The sequence below is a fragment of the Centruroides sculpturatus genome, unplaced genomic scaffold, assembly GCF_000671375.1.
Source record: "Centruroides sculpturatus isolate CEXI.00-Female unplaced genomic scaffold, Cexi_2.0 scaffold480, whole genome shotgun sequence".
Lineage (NCBI taxonomy): Eukaryota > Metazoa > Arthropoda > Arachnida > Scorpiones > Buthidae > Centruroides > Centruroides sculpturatus.
Window position 1 is genome coordinate 484,518 of NW_019384976.1, and position 16,268 is coordinate 500,785.

The window sequence follows — 16,268 nt, forward strand, 5'->3', positions numbered from 1 at the left end:
TTTTTCCGCTTGGGAAGCGCAAGTGTGCGCGAGTTTTTCTACGGCGCTTTTCTTTCGTCGGTGAGTTGGTTTTTCTTCTATTTTTAAGTTACTAAGGTGAATGGTGAGGAAACCTTCGTCTTAAATAAACATAAGCCCCAAACAAAATATAATGAAAGCAAAATAAAAGTAAAATAAAAATAAAGCTCAGACTTGGTTCCTTACATTTCGATTTGTGCATTTGTATAATATTCCAAAAAAAAAAAAAACAATCTTAATCATAATTTGAAGAATGATAACTTTGAACATTTAAATTTATTATTATTGATTATTATTAGTTGGCCCAATTAGAACAGAAACATTCTTGCTTGAAAGAAGAAAAACATCAATTATTTCTCCAGTTAAAGAAAGTACTTCATGAAGATGATAATAGAAGAAGAGCCATGGTAAAAGAAGCCAAGTATGTTGTGTGAGGAAATTTATTCGTTTTTCTACATTAAATTAAATTAAATTAAATTTATTTATAAAAAAAAATATTCAAATATTTATGTAAATAAAGAATATATAGTATTTTTCATTTTTGTAAAATTAAACTATATTAATTAATTAACGTAAAAATGAAGATTATTCTGTTTGCTTGTTTTAATTTTTATTACCATTACAGTCTTAACAATTTTAACTTTAAAAAAATATTTTAAAGTTAAAATTGTTAGCTAAATAATTTTTGAAAATGCTTGGTTTTTGCTGTACAATCTTTCTCAGTACATATGATGTAAAAATAACTAGATAATAATCTTACTGTTCTTACATAAAATAATGTATTAATATACAGAGTGTCTGAAAAGTTACCATGCAGAGAAAAAGGTTTAAGTAAAGTTTTAATAAAAGCAAAATTTTACATATGATATTGCAGTTTTTCCTGTAGAAAATGTTAGAAATGTCTGGCCTCTGTTCAGTCATCAACACCATTATTACTTGACCAATAAAGACCTGCACTCTCAACTGTGTTTGGACAAATGTAGGCATTCCAGAACATCTGTGAGCAAACAGTACTGCCACTTATCGCAAAGCGGGAATACGAGGCATACAACTTAAAAGTCTTGTATGCAACATCATACATATAACTTTAATGTTGTTACAAATTTTTCACTGCCTAGTAACTTTTTGGATATCCTTTATAAATAATAGTAAAAAAATAATCATAAAAACAAGAAATTTGCAGTGTTCAAAAAGTTGAATACATTTCAAATAGTTTTATTTATAAAAATTCATTGAATTAGTTGAATGTGATTTTATCTCATGAAACAGCATGAAAAAATTTTCAACTTTTTAATATACTTCAGGGCAATCACTTTCTTCCTTGAACAATTCTTTTATGGTATTCAAATATAAATATCTACTGAAACCCAATGCTTAGCAAATAGATACCCACGATTGCCATAAATAATTACTAAAAACTGTGATTCTACGTAACATGCTGAAAATGTGATTCTACGTAACATGGATAATGTAACCATTCAAGTTCCAATTAACCAATCAACCATTCAATGTAACCATTCAAATAGATTTGTTGTTTTGTTTTCTGTAACAGCATTGGATTTTTCAGAACTCCAAACATGGTTGTTATGACCATTTACACATCTACTAATATGAAACGTTATTCATCTGAAAAATCTGAAAACCATACAAAATAATCAATATTATTTTCCACTTTCTATAAGGACAGGAGTAGTAAATCCATAATGTATTTGGTAATCTTATATTGTATCTATTATATAAATTTCATTTTTTATATGTGAAATTTTACGAGTGCAACATATCATGCATCATAATTTGAGGATATTCGTGTTCTCTACTTTCTTTTCATACACATTTTCTTGGGTTTTAAACAAAAAGTCACTGTATAGTCATTGTGTTATGCAAATGACTGCCCAGGATTCTTTTGTGCTCCATGGTGCCTGTTGACTTGGACTGTTTCATTCATTGAAGTACAATGGATGAAATAGTTCTAAGAGAAAGATTGTTTCACTAATATTGATTTGAAGAGTCTTCAAAGAATAGTAATAGATTTTGATTCACATATATCAGTTTCTGAAGATTTTACAGCTGCTGTATAAAATAGCCATACTGTAATGAATACGGACGAATTTTAAATAATTTTATTAGCATAAGTTAATTATTGATACTCACAATAGAAATAAATTCTAATAGATGCTCCAAGAACATTTACATTTATTACAGAATTTAATTTTGACTTTGTAAAATTGTTGTTTATTCCTTTTAAGAGTATGCTGTTATATTTGAATATAATCATATTTTTAAAATAAAAATAATTTCTGTTGACAAATTACATAAATAATAAAATAATTGAATTTAAAAAATTTTTAATAACATATTTAGACTATATAGTTCAAATCTAGCTAACTGCGGATCAAATTAATATTTAAATATAGTTTCCATTGTATATTTCTTGATATTTATAATTTTTATTATAGTGATGTAATATCTGGTACCCATTCTTATCCTCCTCCTGGAATGCCTGTTGGTGGACCACCACCTATGTACATGATTGGTAAGTTATCAATATTTAAAAATTATTGAAATAAAATTCAACTGAATATATTTTTATGAAATCAGTGCAAAATAACAAAAATAATTAATTATTTAATATATTGTTAATTGAAATATTTTTTAGTGTAAATAATATTTATTGACAGTATATTACAAAATTAGAATTATGATACTTACTAATCTTTTTCTTAAATAATTTATTATTTACCACATAATTCTCTGATTTTTAAAAATATTTTGATCTTGAGATAGTTCCTTAAATATTAAAATAATAATTAGTTACAGGGAAAATTATGATATATATCAAACTTGGCCAAATCAAGGGGACCATGTCCCTGATAGTCTCCTTTTAAGCTGAATGAATTGTTATGTGAACAAGGATTTCAGTTTAATTAATTTTAATCTCTAATTTAATTTAACTTTTTGATTTATTTTTCAAAATTCATATATTTATTATTCACTGAGCTTACTGTACTTGAATGTTGGCACACTTTTTCAGGTTTTTGTATCCTCGAAAATAGAATGAATTTTAGATTTATTCGCATCTTAGATGTAATACGTCACAAACAGAGAAATATGTTACTAGAAGTCATTAATTTCATCATTGCATCATTTTAATTATTTTTTTAGACCAATATTTTTATTGGAAAATATTTAACTTAACTCAGTTTCATTAGTCTAGTAAAATAAATATTTTTGATGGAATGCCAGAAAAAGTTGTGTTGCACTCTTTCGAGAAGTGTATTTTCAATGCTTTAGACCGCACTGAGCATGACTGCGTGCGAGATGTGACCATCAAATCCAGTGTTGATTTAGAAGAACCTAATACAAAGTGAAGAAGTTTCTTTGATACCACTGAAGTGAGTTATATACTTACTTCACTTTACTGTACAATATTTATTGCACAAATTTATGTCAACAGGATCTGTTATAAATTTGTCTTGAGTTATCTATTTAAAAAAAAAGATGAGCATATAGAAATTAAGGTGTGTCTTACATTCAAGTAATACTGCATATGCAAATGTTTATGCTAGAGCTATACTGTCATAACACTATGATAATTAAGCTATCTTCTTTTGATGAAACTTGTGTAATTACGTATGCACTTTCAAAACTATATATATATATATATATTATATCATATCATTTACATAGACAACAGGCAAGAAATGAGCTGCTGATTCAAAATGGGTGTGGGAAGGGATGCTGTTTTGGAAATGTTGAAATAAAAGATAATAATTACAATTATCTTTTAGCAAAATAATATAAAGCACAATTTTTGTGGTGTTTTTATTCTTTTAGATAACTTAAGCATTTTGAAAAAGGAGGAAATTTGAAGTTATTTGAATGGAGAGAGAGAGTCTCTTGAAAGTTGTTTTAAATGAGAAAATATCCTGTACTTATATAAAATATATATATATCTGAATTCATAACTTGTGCTAACTTATTTTTCCAGGTAGTGCACCATTAATGAATCGGACCCCCGTTGTATATAAAGTTGGAGCACCACCTCAACAAAATTTATTGCCAACGGTAATAATTATATTTAAAAATTTTTTTAAGTGTATATAAATAAAATAAATTTATCTGTTGAATTTTTCAAATTATAGGTTTTAGATTTTAGATTTAATTACTAAATTAACCAAAATTAAATCTAATAATTTCATTGAATTTATAATTTGTAATATCTTAATCAGTGGTTCTTAACTTGGGGATGCAAATACCACCACTTGAGGTTAAAATTTTCTTTTTCTTTAATTGAATTTTATTTAATATTAGCAAAACTAATTACTTGAAATTTATAATTAATGTTATGTGCACATTCTACAGCAGTTGTTTCCAAACTTTTGTTGCCTAATGCTCCCTTGGTTTTTAATTGCATATTTAATTAAAATTTCAAATGTTATTTATAGAATGAAACTGATGAATTTAGTGATTCCAGCTTCAAAAGATTTGTAATCATTTAGATTTTAAATTTATCCACAATTCTTGCTAGCTACTAAACTGTTAACTTAAAAGATGGACTTGATACATTTTCAATGCCTTTCTTAATCATTAAGGAAGTTTTAAGATAGCAAGTTTAATTAATAATCTAGAGTAGATTTTTTTTCTATGAAGAGATGACTTCAGTAAAAATATATTCTATCCAGTATATTGCAAACTTCTAAAATTATACTTAAGTTTGATGAATATAATAATTTTTATTCTGGATGAGATAACTAATTGCAATAATTGTTGGTGATCAATCATAAATGAGCTAAGAGGTGCCCCTCAGACATTCATTATGGGGAAACACTATTCTATAACAACAATGGGAGTAGATAAAAGTAACAATAAATTATATGAATAACTAGGAATACAGAATACAAGGATATGTTGATATATTTATATATTGTTCCAAATTATTTCTAATTGTAATTAAATCTGTGAATTATATTAAATCATCAGTTAATATTATTTTATTTGGATTCAAGATGTTAAAACTGTTCTTTAAAATTATTAATTTATATAATTTAAAGTTTTTATGAATAAATTTATACATTAATTTTGTTCATCTGAAATGAAGGATAGAAAGATTTTTTATTACCTAGTTTAATTATATACTAATCAAAAAATTATTTAAGTTTTTCATGCAAAGTTTAATTGTAAATTCTGATTTAGGAGAAAGTGATTAATAGTAAATACAATTTAAAGAGAAAAAATATACCGTATTTACTCACATGTAAGACAAGGTTTTTATTCATTTATCACACCTTCAAATTCCTAGGTCATCCTATTCGTGCAAGCAAAAGATTCTTTGCATTTTTGCAAATAATTTTTGTGAACTGTCTATTTGCAATTTTTACCGGATGCTCACCCTCTGGTGTTTAAAAACAAAAGTATTTTATCTGGATCGTTTGAATCGTTCTTGTATATTGTCAGGAGTAAAGATGAATAGCAATAGGAAAAGCAAAGCTTTTGAATTGAATTCCAGATTGAAATTCCAAAATCAGTAGCGTAGTATAGTGGGGGCGGCAAAATTTCACAATAAATAATAATAATATCTTGTAAGAATTAGAACCATTTTATTTCATATTTTCGTGCACCTATGATTCAGACTGATAGAAATGAGCACGGAATACTATCCAGACAGTCCGGGAATCGACTCGCCGTTAGGAGATATTGTGCGCAATCTGTTGATCTTTTTTTTTTTATATATATATATATATATACACCTTCAATATCCAATAGAGCTAGGTCACTTGCGTTACTCCTATCCAAGTCTCCCTAGTCGCTAACTGTAACTGATTTAGAACCAGCATGCACTGCAAATTATTCTTCGCATTGCAAAATGACATACGCATGCGTCAGGAACTTCTGTTCGAACAAACCTCATCTGCCGTCCGGGTTGGCAATTTTAAAAAAGTGGCAACCTAGCACAGAATTTTTCATTACTTATTCTGTGACGAAACTGAATTTTAGTCTTTTAAATTGAGATACCTAAATAAGGGAGCGGCAAAATTTTCCTCCGTCCCGGGCGGCTGACACCCACGCTATGCCACTGTCCAAAATCACATGGGAGCATGATATAAATTTTAATCCATTCCTATGTAAAAACAGATGATTATTTGGAAATCAGAATTCGGAGAAACTCAAAGTGTAATCGACAGAGAGTAGATTCGACTGTTAAGAATTAGCAAAAAAAGGTTCCTGATTGTCCAGCTTTACATGAACAAATTATTTTGTCAATTTTACAAGAGTTTTCCTTAAAGTTTAAAATGCCAGTAATTTTTGTGGGACAATGTGTGCATTTACCTTCATTTGATATTTTACTTGTGATTAAACGAAATAAAATTAGAACTGTATTAATAAATCTAATTTTTCTTTATTTTGATCTTTAATTAAAGTCGCACCTAGTCCTATATGCGAGGTCATCTTATATTTGAGTAAATATGGTAAATTAAAGTATATTGTAAATTCTTTGATATTAAATTTTATGTATATAACATTACATATTACATTTACAATATATTACAGGGAGCAACAAAAAGGCCTCGTAGTCCATCTCCTCCACCACAGTCCAGTGCATATCAACCCGGTTTTAGTTATAAAACTCACGTTGCTGCATACGGACAAAGTAAATATAATACTGTTTGTTTTTAGGGAAAAATTTTTATTTATATAAGTTTAAAAAATTAGTTTTAAGCAAATACAAATAGAACCAATTTGTTTGCATTTATTACTATAGAAGCTCAATATTTTCAGTTTGGTGTTTGGAACCATTTTTCATATGTATGAAGCTAAAGTTTGCCCATTCTGGAAGGATTAACAAAAAATAATGAAACAACCTCTGTAAATATAGAGCTCCTATTATTGTATTTAAATATATTATAGATTTTTTTGTTCTTATATAATCTGAATGAAAATTGTTTTCAAAATGTACAAAATCTATAAAGTTTTCATGTCATTAAGATAGATAAATCAAAGAAATGGTTTAAGATTTGAGGTTTAGAAATTAATTAAATAGAGATTGTCTGTATACAGCATTCATTTTCTTCAGTGGCATAACAAATGAAAATTTATTAAATTTCGTGCGTTTTTTTAAACTCTTAAAAAAATTATTTTTGAATAAAATATCTAATAATAGATGGTGCCACACGCAATTTTAACGTTTTTCTTCGGGAAAGTTACGCATTTCGTTGATGGATTCTGTTATAAATTCTTCTAGATTTAGTAGTAAATTAATAAAATTTCATTTATTTAGAAGCTAAAATAGATGCGGAAAGTTACCAATTTAACAAATGTGGAGATAAATATGCAAAATATATTTATAAATGGACATATTTTTGAGTGTTTTATTCATAGGAGGCAAGAGAAAAATCTATTTTGGAGAGGATAGAAAGAGTCAAAGTGACGAAATCTATCTTCTTGAGTGTTCTAAACAATTGTTTATTTTCAGAATATTGCATTATTAAGCGCTTTAAAACGAAAAAATAAATAAAAATAAAATAAAAATTGTAGATTCATGATTCATTTTTGATATATAGTGGGATTGTAGTGACAATGCCCAAGGTTGCTAGCATGAACATGTGCAACTTAAAAAAATTTTTTTATGCCAGTAGTGATGTCATCGCCATAGTTACAACTTATTATTGTAGATGGTCCTCAAATATTATTATTGACTTTCNATTATATCTCTATATTTTTTAATGAATTTTTGTTTTAGAAAATATAGCCTTTTCAAATGTAGTATTATCACAAAATTAATAAATTAGTACAAATATTGTAGCCATCACCTGAGTATGAATTAATCAGTTGTAATCATTTCCCAACACTTTCATTATATTATATCATGGATATTTGAAAACCATTTAAATGAATTTATAATTTGATGGTTTTTATAGTACAAAAAATTATGAAGTCTGATTAGATGGCATTTATTTTAATTTGAAATAAGATTAACTGTTTTGCAACTGTGTAATTCAAAAACCAACAAAATGTCATTTTGTCAGTTTCTTGGTTTTTAATTTAAAACCATTTTAAATATTTTTCAAAATTAAAATGTTTTAGGTTAATGTTATAATTAAAGCCACAAGAGTAGTTATAAAATAATATATTTTAGAAGGTGGTCCATATCAGACCGGACAGACCTATTATTCTCACACCGCATCCGCCACGGGCTCAGGAACGTCTGCCACAGTCGCCACGACGGTTCAATATCCAGGATATTCGGCACCGCATCCTGCTCAGTATCCTCCGTTGCCACCCGATCAAGCTGCGGGTTCCAAAGCACACATACCCCCTCATGGTTATCCTCACATTACTCATTTACAACAACAAGGTATGGTTTAAACAATCTTTAATATAATATACAGTTATCCCTTGTACAACATGGTTTTGCTCTAACACAGTTTTGGAAATACTCTGTACAAAATTTCACAATTTTTAAGTGTAAACTTTGTTATTCAATATTTCTTTTATTCAAGTAAGCACGTGTATTATCTCAAATTTGCCTACAGATGTTTGAGTATTGAAATTTTCAAATTATTTTGTGCTTTTTGTCATATTTACTTTAATGAAAACTGATAGTTGATAGGAAAATTAGGACAAGGAAGAAAAAAGTTGCACTGAGTGTTGTTGTTGCTTTCACATTTTTAGCCTTTAAGACTGTCACTGTGTTTTCTTTTTATAGATTAAACATTTTTAAAATTTTAATAACAGTTATGTTATTAAAATTTATTTAATCTTTGTATTTACTAAACTTTTTTAAACTGTAAGTATTACTTACCTATGAATGATTACTTCATTTGTAAAAATGACAAACAAAATATGGCAGTATCTCTGTACTCGACTGAACAAACGTGACCCACTAGAACAACTTCTTGATTAACAATACTTTTTGATTTTTATTTTGTCATCCATAAAAAATTTTTTTTTTATAATAAAAATAAAGAAATGTGGAAATGTTGCTGATACTCTGGATTGCGATCTACAAAAAAGCCAAGATAATGATGATACTTTTTAAAAAGAAAATGCCCTCATTTAACTAAAATTAGTAGTAATGCATAATACAGTACTTTTAATTATGATTGGAAATAAATTATCGATTGCTTTAATAAACATATTTCTCTTAGCAAAAGTATACTATTCTTTTTTGTTACTTCTGGAATGTAACTCTGTGTTTTGCATAACATGGCACTATTTTGGAATTATCTACTGTGTTATATGAGGGATACCTGTGTGTTTTTTTAAAATAATTAGTTATATACTCGTATATAAATTTCATAATAGAATCATCTTGTATTTCGAAACTAATAAATATTACTTAAAAATTTTTAATATAGGTTATGTTGGTTCTTTGCATCAGCAGTTAGATCATGCAAATCAAAAATCTGGATTTTCTGAAGAGAAATATTATGTTCAGCAGGTATTTTATTTTACGTTATATTTAGAATTAATGAGAAAAATATACACAAGATGATGATATGTTATCCAAACACCATATCATCATCTTGTTCTAACCTTATTACAGAAAGGTTAAAGATAATCATCATTAACCTTTCTGTAATAATCCAAACACTATATTAATTATACACTATGTAATTATAATGTTCTTACACAGAAGACTGAAAAATTCTTTATCTGTCTTTGTATCTTGTAAGAACTCTCTATGCATTTGCAATGATTCATCACATCATATAAACAGTATTAATATTTTTAAAAATAAATTTTAAGATTTTCTAAAAGTCAGTATTATTTTGTTTTTCTCAATGATCTAATCCAATATAAGATAATGGTCTTCCTCAAAATTGTTGTTATTAAAACAAAAGTTCTTAAATATTTATGAGAATTTCAGAAGAGTAATTCTTTAACAAAATTTATTTTGCATCTTTGCAAATTTATGCAAATATTACATTTGATATATTTTAACCTATACAAAATTATCTAATTATGATTAAGTCACATTGAAGAGTATGTTTACCCTTGGCTTTGTATGGAATATATGGAAAAAATCTTTTGGTAGAAACAATTCAGTTCAAAATTCACTCCTCTATGATTTATATAAATGTTTGCAGATTTACATATGCCCTCACAAAAGGATTTTTTGGAATGTATTTAGTTTCCTCCATAATTTTGGAACATCAAAGGCCATAACTCATTTTCAAAGCAGATTTTTAATTTGGGAAACAGGAATCCAAACTGACTACTTCCTGTTTTGAAGACTGACACAAAATTGAATAATTTCTACCAAAACTTTCTTTTTATAAATTCAGTACATGCACCTTGTAAATGATTGTTTATAATGTGATTTGATGCTTGAATTACTTTTCAAAAAAAGCAAATGGAAAATATTAAATTATTTATTTGATTTAGCCTACTGTTATGTCGATGCGTTCTGGAGTACCGGTTGCAGCCGCTCAACCTCTGATATCGATTCAACAACCAAAAGTAAATTTAAAATTTTATTTTCATTTTGGTGTAGTTCCTTTTATTTTCTTTTATATAAATTACCAATTTTTCAGCCTGGAGGAATTACTTCCGGTTTCCCCATCCGGTCCCAACAGCCACCGACTTCTGCTCCTCATTATCAGCCTCCCACTTCTAATCCGTCAATTGGAAATCATTCTCAGGTATGTGAATTCATTTTCTTAAAAGTTTAATTTGAAATGAAAAATTACAATTTTGTAATCTAGACATATACTAATTAAACAAAAAAATTCAAGAATATTTTGATAATTTACATCTTATCTCACAATTCTAGAGTGCTTAAAATTTGCTCTTGTCTTTTAAAAGGCAAAAAATAATTTTAAAAATTGTTTTACACAATTAAATTATGATAAAGCAAATTTACAAATTTAAAAAATACAGTATTGCTTCTAATTTTTTTCTCCTGAAAGATCTGAAAACAATCATGATGTTATATTTTTAAATCACTATATTTGTATTGATTTTACATTCGAAATGAAAGTTATCAGAACATACTTTTACTGATTATAGGAAAAGTGCTTTAATGTTGCATGCTTTTGTATTGAACAGATAAGTATCTGGTATAAATATTAGGCTTAACTGCACATATCTGATAATGAGTCTTTGAAGAACAAAATTATATTGGGTTGACAAAAAAATTTCCAAAATTTTTAGTTTTATGGTACAACATTTATTTCAAAAATATTTACCATTACATTCAAATGCTTTCTTCCATCGATTAGGCAGATCACTTATTCCTCCAAAATAAAACTTAGTCTTTAGTAAAAATACGTAGAAAGATTACATAGAAAGACTAAAATGACATTTTAATTTTACTAATGTGTAAATCTGTCAGCCAATTAAAAAAAAAAAAAACTTAGGCTGTTTTGACTTGAATCCAGCAAGTGTGATTTTCATCTCATCATCGGCAAAGTGGAAGAGATGGTAGTTGGTGCAATGTCTGGGCTGTATGGGGTGAGGAAGAACTTCCCAGCCAAGATGAAGCAGCTTCTGCTAGGAATGAAAACTCTGATTTTGTAAACTGTTTTAATTGCAGGTAAGTGACAAACTATGGTGGACTGGTCACAACTGTCTTGCTCATTTCTTGTATGATTGGTGTGGGTTGGATTTCACTGCCACAGCTTTTGTCCACTGGAATAGAACCCCTTGCCTTTGGTTCAGTAAATTTAAAGAGGGGCAATACAAAGTAAATCCTAGATTGGCAAGAATTTTGTCTCCAAGTCTACAAACAATTGCACCATTTAGAGATATGATTATCAATTTGGTATAAAAACAGCAGAATCTTAAAGTGCACTTGTGTGAATTTGGTCACTAGCATGTCTTTTTACTTGTGCATCTCAAGAAACTTCTAGATGCCATCTGTCGGAGAACAATTTTGAATATTCTACATGTAGAAGTCTAGAAAATTCAAAAACTTTTAAATTAACTCAATAGTTTGCAACATAAGATATTCTCCAAGATGAAACTTCAAGAGAGTGTGAACAGTTTTTGAAAAAAAAGTTGAAATAAAAAACAGGGTCAGTTTGCAGGAGAATGTACTCATTGATAAAAAAAAAAAAAAAACTGTATCTGTAGTCCTGCACACCTTATCATAAAGATAATAATTTACTGTTACTGAGTTGAGCATGATGATAATTAAATTTGTGCATAATGGCCTGTTGGCTAACTCCTTTCTGTAGTTTTTTAACAATTCCACAGTCTACATTATAAAAGAAAATAGAGTGGCTGTTTTCATTCACTGCGAATAGTGAAGAACCTACAAAACAAAAGCATGCAACAGGATTTAAACAGAACAGACTGAATTACTGTATTATTGGGTGCAAATACTTTGAGCCTTTGCATGCCTGTTGGAAAATCTAAAAAGCTGAATTTTTAAAAATCTTAAACCTTGCTGGTACCTTGTGGTGTTCATCAGAGTGCTTGAATTATAGCAGAAATTTTTGAAACAAAAACATGAAAAAGTATTCTTAGAGGTCAGAGTTTGAAAAGAAAATTATTCTGCAAACAGCAGAACCGTTCTTTTGCTCAATTATTGCGAAGCAGCACCCACCAGCGTGTGAACTTGTTAATGGAAACATTTGCAGAGATTATATGGTAAATATATGTCCAATATCTGGCTCAGGGAATCATTAGGACAATCTACAGAAGAACTTTGAAATTAAACAAGGACAACAGAATATCGTGAATATACTGTCAGCCTTTTTTAAATTGAAATTTATGTATATATTTTAAATTTTGGCTTATCATCAGTGAACTTTTTAACTGTTTACAAGATTTGGCAGAGGTATTGCCTCTAATAAAAGATCCTCTGCGAAGGAAGATTGTTTTTGGACATGATGGAAATGAAGATAAAAAATATACAAGAAAGTAAGTTAATATTCAACAGCACTTGTTTGTAATCTGATAGAACATGACAAATGCAGTACTTTGTCATTGCATTAGCTTGGAACATCATTGCTGATTCTACTGTACAAAAATCACAGAGGAAAATTTGTCCATCAAAGATCCCCTTGCTTGTTACTGGAGAAAGTGGTAGCATAAAAATGATTCATGAAACAATCCAGTTGCGAGACATTGATAAAAATGGATTCGATTGATGAAATAATGACTGAGTGTTATCATTTTCTTGTTCCTGTGAATTCATGATGTTGATGGAATCAAGCAATGGAACATTTCACAAAATTAGGATGTGTTGCATTGGGTATTTCTCTTGTGCAAATCTGTCAGTTTGTTGAATTTGCAATCATGTCAAACAATTTTTATGCAAAAAAAAAAAAAAAAAAAATAGTACTACTAGCAAGCAGATGGCACAAGCTTTTGGAGATAAAAGAGGAACTTTGATTTACTGCATATTTTGTGTTTGGTATTATTTATCGTAAAAACTCTGGTCTGGCAATCTGGCACCACTTCTGTCCCGTGCATGCTGTATTAGAGGATGACTTTCACTATATGTGAGTTCAGACTGTATTGAAAACAGTGAGGCAAGAACAAAATGCGATTGAATATAGTATAGTTTTGCATTTGTTGAGATATTCTGATAATTTGCTTTGAACAGGATTAATAATAAGCAATATAACATGTATATAAATCAAATCTTGGTATGATTAATAAGCTGATATGAACTAAGGTTTTATGTTTAAATCTCTCCATCCAATGAACAATATTCTCTACTATGATAAAAATGTATTGCTGAAGAGTAAATCTCTTCAGCAATAATTTTGTAAAATACCATTGTAGAGAAAGGAAAATACAGTGTAATAATGCAATCAGCAGTGCCTAATTATAATTTTAGCTTTGTTTAGCTGAATTGTAATCAAAATATTTTTCACAAAAGTTAGCACTAAACAATGAAGGAAACCAGTTTCGTGTATTAATTTTCTCTAGAGCAGTTTAGATTCAAACCTAAGAAAAGCACTATCACTTTCTTATTTCTTAAAAAGAAACTGGAATAATAACTTAAGTCATTATTTATAAACCTAAAATCCCTCTAGGTAAAAGTGGTTATACTAAAATAAGAGGTTTTGTTACAGTTTGCATCACTAATTTTTAAGACATATTTGTGGAAACTAAGAAAGTATACAGGGATGTCCTAGTATTATAATTTCTTCAGGAAAATTAGTTTGTTTTGCTTAATTCATTAGATTGAAGGAATGTAACACTTAGATGTGCCTCCCAGCAGATATTTCTATGGAAAATTGGCCCGTTTAGGTGTTATACAAGGAAAGAAAACCCAGTTCATTTTGGATTCTGATGATTAACATACACTGTAGAAAAAACTTATGAGGGATATCCAAGGACTGCCAACGAGGAGCTAAAATTGTGCAAACTATTCTTAAGGATTATAGTGTGGAGGAACGAAAAAATGAATAAGGGAAAAGGTTCATTCAATATGCTTAATGTAGAAAGTGCACAATACATTCTTGAGTTGAGCAATTCTCATTTGCAACATAAAAGGTAACTTTGACAATGTGATCAAATATGTCACATTTGTCCAGGCAAAGCAAATCATATCTTCAAAGATGGGAGCTCCAACTCAATGCACGAAGATTTACATGATTACCTGTAGTTGCACAACCGATTTCTAAATTACCCAGAATGACTCATTTGACAATTTAAAAAATCCTTCCACTGATGGAAGAAATGGACATTGAGAGGTTGAAGAAACAATGCAGAGCTTTTGGGTATAATTCATATATCTATTCTTTTTCATTGTTCAAAAACAAATTGGCTGCTTATAGCAAGAAAATGAATCAACGATAAGGTATGCTTTGTCCCCGACTGCTGGTTTAAAAAAAATTGGTTGGTCCGCTGCTTGAGAATATTTTTGTCTACTTTTCCTTACTTGCAGTAGATAGGGTAAAGTTTCTTGAATGCATGGATGAAAATCTCCACTAGCTTCTTGTAGAACAATCATTAGCTAAAGCAGTAACACTCCAGCCATTGATATCATTGACCTAATTGTGTACGAGTGCATCGGCAATGACGAAGATCTAGCAATAGCGAAGATCTAGCAATAGCTTCTTGTTGTCTTTCCACCCTAGATTGATGTCCTATTACCTTGCATCTCGTATTGGTATCCTGACTACAAATATGTTGTTAATGCCCCACTTTCAGCCATCAGAGATTTCTTCACAGAATGAATGCAGAAAGATAATTCTATAACTCCTGAATTTTTTCATTTTTCTGGAGGTTATCATCAATTATAATCAGATTTAAATTTTAGAAAATATTGTGATGTATAGAGATTTTGTACAATCAAGCTTGTATCTGTTTCGTCAAACTTAATCAAAATTTGTATACATACAGAAATCAAAAACTCATGGTCTGAATAGTAAGAGCTTTTACTTCAGATTTTTTCTACCAGGAGGAAAATGGAGCCATGCTTGGGCAATATCTAAGAACTAGATATGCTGTATTCAACCATGTAGAAAATCATGCACAAAGTGTTAGTATTTCACCTACAACTGCTTCCAGAGGATCATTTTCCCTAGTTCAGATGATACATGGTCTTGGAGCAACAAAGTGCATTTTTATGAGAAAAAATTGTTAGAGAAAGCTTTTCTCATCTGTGTTCTGAGGTGGTTATGATACACTGATTTTCTTATAGATCACTTGTCTTAGGATCTTTATCAAACCTGCATTGAGTTTTTCCAAAGTGTCAAAACAGCAGAAAACGGGCATCTTTTTGTTAGTGACAGAAGCAACAAATATTCCATGCTCTAATGGATTTATTTGCCTGAAACTGTGCTGACTATTCTCACATTATTTTATACTAGTACAACATGTACAATTTTTCCTCCATTCACGTCGGGCTGTTCTTTGATATTATAAGTAGAGTTATTTCAATGTTAAATGAAGAAGGGAATACTTTCTTATTTCTATACAGTCAAATCTCTCTATAACTCATTTACCGTATTGAATTTCAATAAATTAATGGTAATTTAAAGTTACTAATATAATTATATTCAGATATCTTTATAATTTTATCTAACAAATTTCAGAATACTTACGGATCTCAACAAAATTTGTCAAGACACGGATATTCTGGGCAGCCCACTACCCGATACTACTGAGATTAGATCTCGCTGGTAGGGACATAATGTCAGAACTCTGAAAGATCTGTACATAATTTACATATATATTTTTTGCATTTGGAATTTAATTCTTTGATTTACAGACAAGATCTTATGTTTTAAAGGTTGTAAAGTTTAAACGAGGCACACGAAAATAAACACATCGTTAAAACGAAT

At 29.0% G+C, this 16,268-nt stretch overlaps 1 protein-coding gene across 1 annotated transcript in view; it reads left to right on the forward strand.

The window, feature by feature from the left end:
- The window catches only part of LOC111632682 (G protein pathway suppressor 2-like), a 22,553-nt gene extending 6,286 nt beyond the window's left edge, over positions 1-16,267 (forward strand). The window contains exons 2-10 of the mRNA XM_023377179.1: positions 318-448; positions 2,475-2,551; positions 4,007-4,083; positions 6,568-6,667; positions 8,153-8,371; positions 9,375-9,457; positions 10,405-10,479; positions 10,554-10,661; positions 16,020-16,267. Of these exons, the coding sequence (XP_023232947.1) occupies positions 318-448; positions 2,475-2,551; positions 4,007-4,083; positions 6,568-6,667; positions 8,153-8,371; positions 9,375-9,457; positions 10,405-10,479; positions 10,554-10,661; positions 16,020-16,091 (942 nt within the window). The 3' untranslated portion in view covers positions 16,092-16,267. The remainder of the gene's footprint in view (positions 1-317; positions 449-2,474; positions 2,552-4,006; positions 4,084-6,567; positions 6,668-8,152; positions 8,372-9,374; positions 9,458-10,404; positions 10,480-10,553; positions 10,662-16,019) is intronic.
- Position 16,268: the final 1 nt, after the last annotated feature.